The following is a 15,815-nucleotide window of genomic DNA, read 5'->3' as shown; positions in this document are numbered from 1 at the left end:
CAATCTGCAATCTGATCTGCTGTGGGCACATAGGCTATTGTGACTTGATTTTGAAGCACTTGATCACGTATGTAGTGGACATCTATCTCAATATGTTTGGATCGAGCATGCATCACTGGATTGGATGCCAGTGCCTTGGCACTCAAGTTATCACACCACAAAACTGGCTTCCTGGGCATAGGGAGTTTCAGCTCACCTAGGAGTGATCTGATCCAAGTTACTTCTGCTGCTAGGTCAGCCAAAGCTCTGTATTCTGACTCAGTACTTGACCGTGACACCACTCTCTGTTTTCTTGAGGCCCACGAGATTAAAGTCTCCCCAAGGAACACACACTGCCCTGCCATGGATTTCCTGTCATCTATACTAGTGGCCCAATCTGCATCGGAGAATCCAGCAATATCAAGATCAGTTGAGGGTTTGATATGAAGGCATAAATCTTTTGTGCCATGGAGATATCTCAGTATTCTTTTTATTCCTTGCCAGTGATCTGTGGTTGGGGAACTCATATATTGGCTGAGTTTGTTGACAGAGAATGCTATGTCAGGCCGAGTGTTGGTTAGATATTGTAATGCACCAATAGCTTGTCTATATAGTGTAGGGTTAGCAATAGGTTCTCCTTCAGCTGTGAATTGTTTCCCTGTTACCATTGGTGTGGGGCAGGATGAAGCTTTTTCCATATTAAACTTCTTGAGCAGATCTCTAATGTACTTTGTTTGTTTCAAGTACATACCCCCAGTATCTATGTGTACTTCAATTCCCAGGAAGTAGTGTAGAAGGCCTAAGTCTTTAAGAGAGAAAGCAATGTTTAGTTGAGTGATGAAGGTCTCTAAAAACTTGTTGTTGCTCCCTGTTACTATTATGTCATCAACATATATGAGGAGAAGAGTGATATGATCAGTTCCTCTAAGGACAAACAGTGATGAATCACTCTTGGTGTTTTGAAACCCCCATTCTAGTAGAGTGTCCTTCAACCTGTCATACCAAGCCCTTGGGGCTTGCTTCAGGCCGTAGATTGCCTTGGTTAATTTGCATATGTGATCAGGCTTGCTTGAATCTATATATCCTTCTGGTTGATGCATAAACACAGTTTCTTTGAGGTAGCCATTCAAGAATGCATTGTTTATGTCTAATTGTCTAACTTCCCAATTTAAATGTACTGCAATGGATAGGACAATTCTTACAGTGCTGGATTTGATCACTGGGCTGAAGGTCTCATCATAGTCCAGACCTGCAGTTTGTTGAAAACCTTTGGCAACCAATCTTGCTTTTCTTCTCTCAATTGAGCCATCTGCCTTGTACTTGGTTTTAAAGACCCACTTTGAGTCTATGATATTATTCTGCCCTTGAAATGGTACCAATGTCCAAGTGTGATTTTTTGCTAGAGCTTTAAATTCGGCATCCATGGCTTCTTTCCATCTCGGGCTGGCTAGTGCTTCATTGACATTTTCCGGTTCCTTGTCCTCTTTGTGAGTCTCTGTCAACCCTATATAAGGCAGTTTTGGCTTGGAGATCCCTGCCTTGCTTCTGGTTCGCATCCAGTGCGTGTTGTCCTGCTGGACCTGTTGGTTGTTTTCTTCTGGTGTGGCAATCGGTGTGTCCTCTGTTGGGCCTTCTGCAATGGGTGCTTCATTTGCATATGAGGTCGCCTCATCTGCATTGATAGAGATATCACTGTGAGCTGGTTGATCTTCATTAGCAGCGAAGTCACCTTCGTGATGGTTCACCTCATTGTTAGTTGGTTCAATTGTGTGACTTGTGGTGGTACCTGCAGGACAAGAGGAAAGAACAATAGGTACAGTTTCAGTTAGAGTTTTTAATGGATTTCTTGTGTCAAGAAAGCCATCATGAAATGGAAAGTCGTTCTCATTGAAGACCACATGTCTTGAGACAAAAATTCTTCCATGAGAGTTGAGGCACTTATATCCCTTGTGAGAGTTGCTGTATCCCAAAAACACACACCGTGTAGTGTGGAATTGAAGTTTGTGTTGATTGTATGGTTTGAGGCAAGGATAACAGGCACAACCGAAAGGCTTTAAGGCATCATAGTCAGGGTCCTTTCCAAACAATAATGAATATGGACTTTCATTTGGATTAACTGATGAAGGCAATCTATTGATGAGATAAACAGAGGTGGAGAAAGCTTCCCACCAGTAGTGTAAAGGCATTTTGGCCTGTGCTAATAGTGTGAGCCCTAGTTCAGCCACATGTCTATGTTTTCTTTCTGCTCTACCATTCTGCTGAGAGGTATATGGACAAGACATTCTAAATTGGATTCCTGACTCGATGGCTATTTTCTGGATAGGTTTATACTCACCTCCCCCATCACATTGGAGGGCTTTTATTTTCTTGTTGAACTGGTTTTCAACCATGCTTTTGAATTGAGTGAAAACATGTACTGTTTCTGATTTTTGTTTTAAAGGGAAAATCCAAGTGAACCTGCTGAAATCATCAATAAAGTGAACGTAGTACTTAAAATTAGATGGAGACAAAATTGGGGCTGGACCCCATACATCACTGTGAATCAAGTCTAAAGGTTCCTTTGCATGAGAGGAAGAGGATTTAAATGGTAACAAGTGAAGTTTTCCAAATTGACAAGCTTCACAGAATGAAAATTGATCACTTGGTGAAGTCTTCACATTGCAATTCTTCAACACCTTTTCCAGAACTTTATTGTTGGGGTGTCCAAGCTTTCTATGCCAATTCTCCTTGACTGACATGTAGGTACATGGGTCTTTATTGACTTGAGGATTGACACTTGAAAGTTGGTATAATCCATCTCTAAGTTTCCCTTTTAGTAGTGCCTTCCCTGTCAGTTTGTCCTTCACATAACAACAGTTTGCATCAAATTCAACAAGAGCATTATTGTCTGCAGTTAGTTTAGATACACTCAACAGGTTTTTGGTTATTTCTGGAACATATAGGACATTATGCAGATTGAGGTCATTTAATTTAGTAGAGCCTGAGGCCAATATTCTCAATCTTTCACCATTGCCAACTAACAGAGAATTCTTACCATTGCTTTCACTGAGATCTTGGAGTTTCTCATTTTGATGAGTCACATGATTGCTAGCTCCACTATCAAAGTACCATTCATAGCCCTGGTCGTGGTAGGGGGAGGCTATGAAAGCACTGTGATTTTCTTGCTTGCTATTCTCAGCATAGTGATTTGAGCCTGTATATGACTTGTCATAGCGATAAAAACATTGCACTGCAGTGTGACCAATCTTGTTACATACCTGACATGTTGGTTTAGATCTACCTCTTCCTCTACCTCTGCCTCCTCTAAAGTTAGAGCCTCTCCAGTTGCCTTGTGTCCCAGGTTTGTTGCCTCTGAAATCAGCTTTGCTTGCAAGGTTTGCTGAAGCATTCATTGAGAGATTACTGAAATTGTTCAGTTGTTCTATTCTGCTTTCAAATGCCAACAGTTGGGCTTGTAGGTCAACCCAACTAAGGTTGATTTGATCAGATAATTTGACCACCATAGGATTGTAATCAGCATCCAGGCCATTCAGTGTTTGGATCATCAGATCTGAGTTGGAGATTGGTGATCCTGCCAGCTTTAATTTGTCAGCAAGGTTCTTCATTTTGAGAAGATACTGGTCCATCTTCATTTCTCCTTTGCGAGTGTTGTGAAATTCTGACTTAAGGTAGATTGTCCTTGATTTTGTGTGTGCACCTGCTAGGTTTTGGGCTTCATCCCAAAGTTCCTTAGAGGTTTCACAGTGCAGCAACTGTGTTGCAATGTCAATGGCCATTGAATTTCTTAGCCACCCTAGGAGAGCTTGGTCATGTGCAACCCACTCTTCATAGTCAGGATTGCTTTTCTTAGTTTTGTCACTTGTAGTGACAAACTGTTCTGGACATTCTTTTGTTCCTTGTATGTAGCAATCAAGTTTGCAACCTCTAATCAATGGAAGAACTAGTGACTTCCATAGGAGATAGTTATCTCTATCCAGCTTGACAGAGACAGTTGTAGGTAGGTCATTTTTCTGATTTGTGTTGGCTGCGGAAGACATGATTGGATCGAGAGCCTTCAAGCTTAAGTGCTCTGATACCAAGATAAACAAATGTATAAAATGGCTTAATTATTCATATTACAGATTGTGTTTATATACACACATAGTAGTACAATTCTGACCCTATAATTAAGCTAGGAGTAATTACAATAGACCTATATATGGAAGGAATTGGTGCTGATAGCTACACACAGCAGGGACCAAATTAGTGGCATAATATCATGTTAGAATATAATATAAAACCATTAAAGTGACCCTTACCCAACAGCTTAAGCTTTTGGGATTAAGTGGTTATTTTGACATGGTATCAGAGCCTCTATGGCCGAGAGGTCTAGAGTTCGATCCTTGCTCCCCTCACTTTCTAATTAAAAGTGAGATTTAATTAAGCACATGGTAGGCGGGCCTGTGCATTTATCCACTCTTCAAGCCCAAAGGGCTCTTGCGTGAGGGGGCGTGTTAGAATATAATATAAAACCATTAAAGTGACCCTTACCCAACAGCTTAAGCTTTTGGGATTAAGTGGTTATTTGACAAAGCAGGTTAGAGACACGAACACTTGGAGGGCATAAAATCAATAATCAGTGTAAGAAATGAAAAAGTACATAACAAATATAAAATGTCTGTTTTTTTTTTGCAGTTTTCAAAAGTGTTATCATTTTCAGTTTTTAAAACTAAAAAAACAAAACAACTAAAATATGTTTTCAGTTTTTGTTTTTAGATATCAATTTTCTAAATGTTAGAAAACATGTCATTCAAACTGTTTTCTTCTTCTGAAAACTGTTTTTAAAAATTATTTTTAAAAGTTATTTTAAAAACTGAAAACTAAACTGCAATTAAACAGGTCCATAGTCATTTAATCAACTTCTTAGATAATTTCTTATGTAACAAATAGTAGTTATATTTATATGCACATAATCTTGCACAATATTTCAATTAGATTTTATGCATGTTTGGGCACACGGTAAAAAATGACGGTAAATTTAAAACCACAATTTATAAAAGTCAATTTCCCCTTAAATTTTATAGGTGTCCACTGTGATTTAGTTTTGCTGTGATTTTTCATCGTGTAACTATATACACTTCATTTACTTAAACCAACTTATGTAATGTGTTAGTTTAGTGTCACTCACCTTATTGCAGTACTTATTCCTAGGAGCAGCATGGAGTACCAACTTAGAATATTGAAGCTAAAAATATAAAAGTAAATACATGAGAAAACTTGAGAGGTAAAGAGTTAGGGTTTATTAAGTGATTATATATGAAAATTCGATTGTCATTTCACATTCAATGAACATACACTTAAAATGCCATAAACATTAGTGATGATTAAAAACTGTCACTAAAATACGTATGGATTGAATGTCAATGATTACCGGATATCGATTGGAGTAACATTTTTGAAAAGTATCATTACACTATGAAAATAATAGAAAAAATGGGCATTCTAACCAATCTGAATAGCTGCAAAATGAGTGCAGGGTGGACCATCTTACCAAATAGAGTATGAACCAACAGCAATAACAGGATTCTCTAGTTGACCAGCAAAGAGCATAATACAAGTAACATACCATTGCCCTAAGCAAGCCATCACAGATGAGGCAAGACTTAGCTTAGTAAATGGCCATAACTCCCTAAATGCAATCCAAGACAACCCAGTCCACCCTTCCTTGCACCAACCAATGACATAGATAACCATAGCCACAGACATTCCTACCCCAGTGATATTATTTCCAATGGCTAAACCATTTATGCCCCAACCAAACACATAGGTGAAATGTAAAGCATCCCATTTTGTATGAGCAAAGTCACAAATGATATGCACACAATAACATTAACCTTGCTCTGGGCATGAAGAAATCTCACGGTGGGAAAACCAATAGCATAGGAAAACATGTAAGGAATGACTTTAATAGAGTATTTGCCTGCAAGGTCAGCTATTTCTTCTTCTTGGCCAAGAAGCTTTAGGATTGGAGTGGCAAACACATAAATAGGCAACAGGATTACACAAGTGGCAATTTGTATAATCCATGACCTTTGGAGATAAATGCCAGCATGTTGAAATTTCCCTGCTCCAAAAGCTTGACCACAAAGTGTCACCAATGCATTTGACATGCCAGACTGCAATTTTATTTATAACGGAAAATTAAAACAGAGAAAGAAAAAAAAAAAGCAAATATGGTACCATAAAGCTCCCGCAATGCATGAGGTTCAAGGGTTTAGAGAGGGTGTGTCGGACTCATTTTATGGATCTAATGTAGGCAATCTTACCTTGCGGGTTTTGCAAGAGGCTGATATTGGGGGTCGAACATGTGACCGCAAAGTGACATGACAGCAGCCTTAACTTGCATTCTTTCAAGAGGTTGATTCTCATCTTAAATCTATGACCACAAAGTCACATGGCATCAACCCTAACTTTACACTGTTACATAGGCTGATTCCACAACTCGAACATGTGACCGCAAAGTCATATAGTGGCAGTCTTGCATTTTTGCAATAGGCTAATTCCATGGCTCAAACTGTGACTGCAAAGTCACATGGAAGCAGCCTTAACTTGCATTTTTGCAAGACCTCAGAGTTACATGACACCAACCTTACCGTTGTTCCGAAACTCGCTCTAAAGAAAATTAGAACCAACAATTAAAAAAAAAAGTTCAGATGAGCCAGGTGCTAACCAGCAAGTCAAAATAGATGGAAGCTATGACACCATGGTAAACAGAGATGGAAGAAAGCTCAAGGTCTCCAAGATGGCCAGCATAGATGGAAATTATGGAGAGAGTGAGGTACTGGAATAGCGATGACAATGCAAGAGGGAATGCAATTCTCCATATCTTCACTGTCTCTGTGCAGAAAACAAATTTGGCATCCTTCAAGCTCTTCACCGGCAAGTAGTCTTGTTCTGAACTAGACTTTTTATCACTAATGGCGCTTCCATCCTTGCAGCTCCTAACACTCAGTTTCTCATGCTGAAATTTGTTAATAAAAACTTCCAATCATTCCTTCCAGTCACTGTCTTATTTTCTTTTACTCACTCCAAAAGTCCTCACAACTTTACCAAACGTGCCTTCCAGAGTTTTGGCAGATTCTAAGTGACAGAGCATGGAATAATGATTCATAGACATAGGAATAGTAGAAACACCCCAAACACCTCTTTTTCCTGTGGATTTGGCCAAATAATACACTGAACTAACCACCTAAATACACATGACTAACCATAAAGCACATAACCGTGTAAACTCAGTTGAAATTCCCAAATTCAATTTTACACGATTCTGTGCTTTATGGTTAGTCATGTGTATTTAGGTGGTTAGTTCAGTATATTATTTGGCCAAATCCCTAATTTAGGAATTTCAACTTTACACGGTTCTGTGCTTTATGGTTAGTCATGTGTATTTAGGTGGTTAGTTCAGTGTATTATTTGGTCAAATCCCTAATTTAGGAATTTCAACTTTACACGGTTATGTGCTTTATGGTTAGTCATGTGTATTTAGGTGGTTAGTTCAATGTATTATTTGGCCAAATCCGCAGGAAAAAGGGGTGTTTGGGGTGTTTCTACTATTCCTATGTCTATGAATCATTATTCCAGGACATGATAAATCATTATCTTTCTTTCTTTTCTTTGGTTTATTCAGCTTTTGGTCCCAGGTGTCAACCAGAATTGTTCCAACAGAACTGGTAATTAACTTGTATTTCGTCTTAATTAATGTGGAAACGTGAAATGCATTGGGGGCACTTGAAAATATCTAGCACGGAAGGGCAGAGAGCCAGAAATTAAGATAATGGTGGATAAAATAGCATATGATTACTATCTGTTGGGACCTACGATGCATATTGCCAATTTTTTTCCGGATAAAGGGTATGAGGATATCGAATCATCAGTTTTAAGATTATGGAAAATACTTGTTGGCACCTAAAAATTACAACGGCAACTTTGGATAGTCGAAGCGACAAGCTAATAGTAGATTATGAACTAGCCACCCCCTTCACTTTCTCCTCATCCTTCTTCCCTTCTACCAAGACAAAAAAATGTAGAATAAAAAAAACTCCTCCATAGCTTCTTCAAGACAAGCAAAATTCAAGAAACCCAGAATCTCAAAAGATCACAACACCAACCCAGAGAGGGGGTAAATGTACACAAAAAGCCCAACCATCCAAACCCAGCCAACTCAGAAACTCCATCAATCAACAAATCAAAAAAAGATACACATAAAAAAACTCACTTCCAGATGCACCCAAGCCTATGCAGATGACGAAACTCCAAAAAACAAGCCTCAACCAATCAAACCCATGACAGATGTGTGGACCCAAGATCTTGATCTCATGCTTCCAACGACAAAATCGAGCTTTATCCCATACAATTAAAAGACATATTTGTAAGAATCAAGCCTCTACAAATTAAATACATGACAATTTACAAACCCGAGGCTTCGATCTCCATCTAGTGACGAAATTTACCTTAGAATCAAAAGATGAGATGGCTATAATACACAACGAAAACAAAGGGCTATCTCACTAAGAAATCAAGCAGTGACTCCAACAAGAGTTGTGAGCAATGTTCTAAAAAAAAAGTTATTGGCACAGATTTGAGTTTCCTCCGTGGACTCTCCAAGTAGTGAAGCTTACCACTAGGCTAGCCTTAGTGGATTCGCACCCCTATGCCTAGGAATATGATTTTGTGAAAATACTGCAATACACCAAGCACTACCATTAAAATACCAATTACAATTTAAATATAAGATGTTAAAGATCCAAGACATTAACAATCCTCTACAGAAAATTGGAGTAAGTTCGATAATCCCAGCATTTTGAAGACAAAAAATTATCACGATGAAATCTCTGGTACTGAAAAAAACATCACAGCATGGTATATAGCTTGAAATACACGAATGCATGCCTTCTCTAAAGCAATCTACTCAGCATCTTTCTTCTTCTTGGACACTCTGTACCCACCAACCACACAAGCATGGTCCCGCTCAAACGGTTCAAGGGTGACTTGCTCAGCAGGCTTAAATTGATCTACCTTCAGCTTGTTGACTTCATTAACAAAAACAGTCTCCGCAGGCACTGTTGAATCTATGCAGTTTGCCTAAGATACAAACAAGTTGAGTGGATTTAGCAAATGAACAGCAGATAAATAGATTCAAGGCACGACCTTAACATACAAGAACCAAAAGATACATTTACACTGATAACAAAATTGACCTTTTTGCAATGTTCTTAATTAAAATTACTGAGTACAAGTTTCATATAAAAATTCATAATACTCGCAACTTCTTAGTGTGATAGAAGTCCCAAGATGCAAGTGAAAGTGAGATGGATGTCATAACAAACCTTGATTGAAATGACAAAATGGCCTCCAGTTTTGAGAAAATATGAAGCATTCAGCCCTAAAATTCTTGCCTGCAATGGTCACAAAAATAGCATTAAAAATCTAAGTTTTAGACTACCCGAAGTTTTAAAATGTTAGTTGACACTCGACAGTGAAAAAAACACTTTTTAGAGTTTCCCTTCAAGCAAAGATAAAACACTAAAAAACACAACCAACCAACAATAACAAAAGTCTTTTCCCATTAAAGAAAAGATATTAAAAACAAAAACTTAAAAGGACACAAATAGAACAGTGCATAGGGTAAAAAAGTAGGAATTTACTGAAACACAATATTTACTGAAAAAATAAATTAAAACAACTGATCAGGCAAATCATTATTTTGCACCAACACTTCCATCCATTGAAAAATAACATGACAAAACAATGCAGGAGAAAAAAAGAAATTGATGCGCATCAGAAACTCGGGTTGGCATCATTCATGATGTCTTGAAGGGGAATCCGAGTAACTCATCATATGCACAGATAACACACATGAACTGTGTATACAGAGAAATAAGAGAACATGATTGAAAAGAAATGTGTGAAACAGAGTAGTTTATAGATGACAGGACTGAAAATACAAACTGAGACAAAGTAGATAAAGAGGAGTAGAATTTGGACAACTGACAAGGAAACTCATAATTTCATCAATTTTAAGTAAGCACAACAAAATAATACAGGAAAAAACAAAAGCAATTAACGTGCATCAGAAACTCGGGTTAGCATCATCCAAGATGTCTTGAAGGGGAATCCGAGTAACTCATCATATGCACAGATATCAGACAAGAAATATTTGAAAATACAAATAGAGACAAAGTAGATAATGAGTAAAATTTAGAAAATTAATCAGGCAACTCATTATTTCATCAACTTTAAGTCAGCACAACAAAATAATACAGGAAAAAACAAAAGAAATTAACAGGCATCGGAAACTCGGGTCACCATCATCCATGATGTCTTGAAGGGGAACCCGAGTAACTCTTCATATGCACAATATCCCACATGGATGTCGTATATAGATAAAAAAAGGATTGAAAAATACAAATTCAGTGACACAGTAGTGTGTGTGTGTGTGTGCATGTGTGTATTAAGTAAAAGACAGTTGAAAAATAAAGATTTTGGAAGACAAGTGGGTAAAGAGCAGCAAAGTTTAGAAGATTGATTGATAGACAAATGCAAGAGTCCAGGAAGGGAAAAGAAAATAGAATAATCTGATAGTGGCATAGAAAGACCAACCCCAATATTGCAATAGCAGGATAGCAAGTGGGGGGTGGCAGCTTCTATGGATTGTAAGATATGTTAAAAAATATATGACACTACATATAACTGCCTCGGTACAAAATTACATAATTACATATTCATGGTTGATAATAAGAAGATACACTATACACAAGCTATAGCATAACAGATAGCTGGCCGGATATTGAATGCCAAAAAAACAGAAGGAGTGCATGATGATCAAGTGAACAATACCAGTGCAAATTAAAATTAGTATACAATTCCATTACAGAAAAATATCCCATATGGGCTTTAGGGACATGAGGCAGGTACCATCCTTGAGAGGTATCATGTAGAGTTAGTTCTTTTAAGGTATATCAGTCAGAAATTACCACACCTGATCAGGCTGAGCAACATCAGAAAATACCACATCTACCATTCCAACCAACATCCTGTACTTGGCTGGATGTCTAGCATCTTCAATAATGGGTATAACATTAGTACGCTTTTTTGCCATATTGACCAAGTCACGCCCGCTTCTATGAGAAAATTCTACTGCATAGACAACTCCTGTCTATATAGAAAGAACATGTTCAGATCAGCTATTAACAAATATGTAAAGATTATGCATCTCTGAATTAGTACTTACTGGACCAACAATGTCAGACACATGAGAAACAGTTGTTCCAGAAGCAGCTCCTAGGTAAAGAACTTTGGCTCCAGGTTTCTTTATTAAATCAAAGTAACAAACAAAAAAAAAGTCAAAAGACTGATAATTGTAGCACAATGCAAGTACAGGACATGTTATAAGGCAGAGAAGCTTCTTACAATCCATATGTTGTCAACCCCACCAAGAATGGCAGCAGCCAACTTGGAGCGAAAAGGGTTCCAAACCCTATACTCCTCTTTTGTACCGTCCTCTTTCTGCAGAATGTAACTACAGGTGTTAACAGATAAATATAGAATACAATACATACTATGTAAAAAAACTAAAATTTAAGGAATCAATTCTGAAAAAAAAAATCCCAGCTTCCCAGAGAATTTACCTGACATTACCATCAAAATAAATGGATATATTTAATTTCACAAACCAAAGAATAAACAGAAAAACCCTTAAGACACCTTGGGAGTGACATTATTGTCATAATAACCAAGTGTGAAGAATTGAAAATCCAGGCAATTAGCAAACAAACATATTTAAACAAAGGAGAAAACATTAAGGCATAGCCCAACATATAGTATACAACTCAAATGAGGAGGTACCAAACCCCACCAAAGAAGAAGCTTCACAAACATAAAGGTAACCAAAAACCTACTGAGGAATCAACAAAACCCTCCTAATGAAATGCTATTTACATGCATGTTAAAGTAAATATGATGTTAAATTATCTCATTATACACGGAATAAATGAGAAAGAAATAACCTGCACAGTAACCCTTTTCTCATTGTAAACAGCTTCACCCGGAACCAGATTCTTAGTAACAAGGGCATCTTCTTTACCACCCTTGGCAATGAAAATACCCTCATGCCTGTGAGGCTCAACCACAACCCTGCTCCCTCCTTTCATTCCTCCACCTCTGCCACCTCTACCTCCTCCGCGGCCTCCCCTGCCTCCTCCTCTACCACCACCTCGTGCCTTAAAAGGGGTACCTCTACCTCCTCCTCTTCCTCCATCACCTCTCCCTCTACCTCTGAACCAACCACTGCCACCGCGACCTACAAAAATTCAAACACCATTATTAAAAAAAAGGGCGCTAGGTCACACTACATTCTTCTACCAATAAGAGCAAAAAAAATTCCAAGCACTACAAAGCTAGTAAAAATCATTCCTTTGAGCATATCAGGGTTTACAAATTAGAAGAAATATTTCAGTAACCATTATGATGAAATAAAAAGGGTAGGGGGAATGGAGGAAAATCAGACAATTTTTCAGGTTAATTCTGATACCTCGAGGAGGAGGAACCATTGTTCTGAGCTTGCAAAGAGATGATTCGAACGAAATTGCAGAATTACAGACAAGGCAACGTCACATAGTAGGGTTCAGAAACGAGGGTTTTATAGCTCAAAGTTAGGGTTTAACATTAGGGTTTTGTGTTATGGGTCTGTCAACTTAGAAGCCCAAAGTAAAAGCCCAAGACACAGTCGAGAGCTCTTTAGCTGACCTAAGTAAGTAATACTAGTAAAAGTAAGTAATAGTATGTAGAGGCACTGTGGAAATGGCTGAAATTGTTAGGCCTTGTACTCTTGTTTTGGGCAAGGCCCACTTCATCTAATAAATTCACCTTCTTTGACAAAAAAAACCAACAAAAAAAAAGTAGTAATAGTATTAGTCAATTATATTATTGACTAATATTTGCATTATTATTGATGAATAATTAAGTAACAGTTGAATTGGCTTCCTTAGTTTGTTAGTGATCAAATTGATGCAATTGTGCGTCGGTTTGTTTTGGAAATGTCAATGACAATGTTATTCCTTTGGTGCCTTGAGAGACTATTACGAAGTCAAAGAGGCATGATGGGCTTGGTATTAGCAGTGCTCGTATGAATAATGTGGCTTTGTTGGGTAAGCATTTGTGGAGGTTTTGTTTCCCTCGATACAGACGACAGCTCTATAGGTAATTCAAGTCCCTCTAGGTTCGGTGGTGTTGTGTGCTCACGTCAAGGTACTTGGATTTTTTGTTTTGTTGGGTTTGCGGGTATTGGTGATAGCTTTCGTGCGGAGCTTTTGGCAATCCTTCGGGGCTTGAATCTGTGTTGGGAGCATGGATGTAGAAGCGTTGAGTTATTCACGGATTTTATGCTTGCTTTCGGGCTTTTGATTTATGATCATCCTTCGTTTCATCAGAATGCTTGTATAATTAGTAGCATTAAGAGTCTTATTCGTCAGAGTTGGGTAGTCCACTGTCACCACTTGCTTCGCGAAGGAAATGATGTTGCTAATTACTTGGCCAAGCTTGGAGAGTCTAATACAAGCTCGACTTGTTTTTGGGATTCTCCTTTTGCTGGTGTCACAACTCTACTGCACACTGATACCCTTGGTGTTGCCTTCTTGAGGCAGTAGTTTCTTCTTCTGTTTTGTTTTTTCTTTTGCTTCTTTTATGAAAAAAAAAACAAAATAGCTTCTTGAAAATATAGTTAATTATATTAGTTTTAAAGCTCCTAAAATGTGTACTTTATCTATTAATAACTCAATTTTTGAATTTTAAGTAAACGGTGAGCCAAACAGATTTTATGAATTTTTGTAAAAAGTCGCGGCTTATTATTGTTATTGTCTCGCCCAATATCCCTACTTAGAGTTTCCTCAATCATGCCCTAAACAGGTAGACGCTGCTCTTTTGCTCGTCTCTCCCAAATTTATTTTTCTTTCCCCTCCTCCTTCCTGCTTTCATGATCGTTTGTTTTTTCTTTCCTTTTTCACCTTCCTGCTTCCATGTCCCATTTTGCTTCATCTATTTTTTTTTAAAACGAAATATTTATTAAGATTGATAAAAGCTTGAGACCATCCCTCTCAAGTAGGAAATAGAACCTGCTATGTAGCAAAACAAAAACTACAAGAGGCTCCAAATCGGTTGGGATCTACCACAACCCTCCGTCGCTAGATGATCCGCTAGGTCATTAGCTTCCCTATAAACATGACATATACCCAAGCAATCGATCTCATTACACAAAATGTCAATCCTCTTTAGATCAGGGAGCATTTTTATAGGTCTATTTGATTTTCAGCTCACCCAACCTACCGCGAGCAGTGAATCACTCCCAATAATAACAGGCTGGAGAGAGAACTGTTTACAGAAATTCAAAGCCATGAGGATAGCTCTGACCTCAGCTTCATAGGCCCAAGCATGACCAATGTCCAAGGAGAAAATTCCCACGAACTCCTTGTCATGGTTTCGGGCAATCCCGCCGACACCACTACAACCTGGGGTTCCCTTTTGATGATCCATCAATGTTGAATTTGAGGATACCCGCTGGCGGTCGTACCCATTCGCAGACTCTCACCTTTTGCAGTCTAGGTTTTATACAAATATCCCCAAAGTGTTGCTCCAAATCATAGGCCGAGAAAGGACATTCCTTCCACCAGCCTTTCACCCACCCTGTAATTCTGGAAAGATGAAGATCCCACACTGATTCAGCCACGAAAGTTTCGTTTTTGAAGATGACATCGTTACGAGCCTTCCACAGGGACAAGTATGACTGCAAATTATTTTTCGTTGAGAACTGGGATGAGTTTCATCAAAACGTAAAAGCAAAGAGTAATCATGAAATGGAGGACCAACACATTCATAATTACTTTCACCGTTCACCGTGCTTTGTTCTGTTTTAAGGGGGAAATGGATTTTTCACCAAAAATTTTCATGTGAAGACTACGTGTGAATTGGAAGGGTAGTTGAATGAATTTTCATTCTCTATTACCAAACTTTAGATTATATTTATCTCTGCTCTGACTTCCACACAACTTATGGCTCCCATAACAACTTCAGTAGATTTTAACACTTTATTGTGCTTTTTGATTTCTTCAAGCTTTCCTCACTTTACTGGTTGCATATTCTAATATATTGTGCCAGAAGTTTCGTAACATCCCCTTATTAAACCAGCCTTATGTACTAGCAGATTCAGCCTTGTTTTTAACTATTTGAATTTGGTCATAATCTTGTTGAGCTCTAGGTTTTTTAGCTTTTACACTTTGTTAAAAAACTGATTCGAGTTCTTGCAACACTTTCATTTCATATAGTAAATCATTTAGAATAAATAAACCTGATGTACCCGTTGCAAAATAATTTTTGAATTTTGAAAAATTTTAAAAATATATAATTTTCTATCATCATTAAAGTAATTTAATCTATGTCATATTTATTTTAAAATACTTCTTTTAAATAAAACTAGTAAGTAGCCTGTGCAATGCACAAATTATTTTTAAATAAAAATAATTTTTATTTATTTTAAATATTATATTTTTTGGAGAAACCAAATATTATATAAATAAGGATGGCAAAAGCCAGAGTACAGTAGAGAAAAAACAAAGAAGTAGCAAGTAAGTAAATAACATAAGAACAAAGCAAATAAACAAAAGCCAAAGAGGGTGAGCACGACCAGGGAGCAGCTGCAACAACGGAACCGAAGACGCAGCCGCCGCAACACAACGCGAGGAACAGGACAAGCAACTGCAAGGAGAAGAACAGGTACAGAGGTCTTGAACAGCAGCAACAAAGTTTCA

At 37.9% G+C, this 15,815-nt stretch overlaps 2 protein-coding genes and 3 non-coding genes across 5 annotated transcripts; all 5 read right to left on the bottom strand.

Moving 5' to 3' along the window:
• Window positions 1–5,485: 5,485 nt before the first annotated feature.
• On the bottom strand, window positions 5,486–7,004 carry LOC130738090 (protein DETOXIFICATION 34-like). Its single transcript, XM_057589991.1, has 2 exons — window positions 6,689–7,004; window positions 5,486–6,134 (listed from the first exon to the last, which is right to left on the bottom strand). Exon 2 carries the CDS (start codon window positions 6,126–6,128, stop codon window positions 5,763–5,765), a length of 366 nt encoding a protein of 121 aa, XP_057445974.1. The 5' UTR covers window positions 6,129–6,134; window positions 6,689–7,004; the 3' UTR covers window positions 5,486–5,762.
• Window positions 7,005–8,715: 1,711 nt separating this feature from the next.
• On the bottom strand, window positions 8,716–12,705 carry LOC130738089 (rRNA 2'-O-methyltransferase fibrillarin 2-like). Its single transcript, XM_057589989.1, has 7 exons — window positions 12,548–12,705; window positions 12,024–12,316; window positions 11,428–11,523; window positions 11,249–11,326; window positions 10,997–11,173; window positions 9,345–9,413; window positions 8,716–9,099 (listed from the first exon to the last, which is right to left on the bottom strand). Exons 1-7 carry the CDS (start codon window positions 12,564–12,566, stop codon window positions 8,923–8,925), a joined length of 909 nt encoding a protein of 302 aa, XP_057445972.1. The 5' UTR covers window positions 12,567–12,705; the 3' UTR covers window positions 8,716–8,922.
• Window positions 9,792–9,862, bottom strand: LOC130741648 (small nucleolar RNA snoR60). Its single transcript, XR_009020534.1, has one exon. It is a non-coding gene; the product is annotated as a small nucleolar RNA snoR60 (small nucleolar RNA).
• Window positions 10,084–10,154, bottom strand: LOC130741647 (small nucleolar RNA snoR60). The gene has a single exon (XR_009020533.1). It is a non-coding gene; the product is annotated as a small nucleolar RNA snoR60 (small nucleolar RNA).
• On the bottom strand, window positions 10,303–10,373 carry LOC130741649 (small nucleolar RNA snoR60). The gene has a single exon (XR_009020535.1). It is a non-coding gene; the product is annotated as a small nucleolar RNA snoR60 (small nucleolar RNA).
• Window positions 12,706–15,815: the final 3,110 nt, after the last annotated feature.

This window comes from Lotus japonicus, chromosome 2 (genome assembly GCF_012489685.1).
Source record: "Lotus japonicus ecotype B-129 chromosome 2, LjGifu_v1.2".
Classification (NCBI taxonomy): Eukaryota; Viridiplantae; Streptophyta; class Magnoliopsida; order Fabales; family Fabaceae; genus Lotus; species Lotus japonicus.
This window is presented reverse-complemented; position numbering and strand designations above follow the sequence as displayed.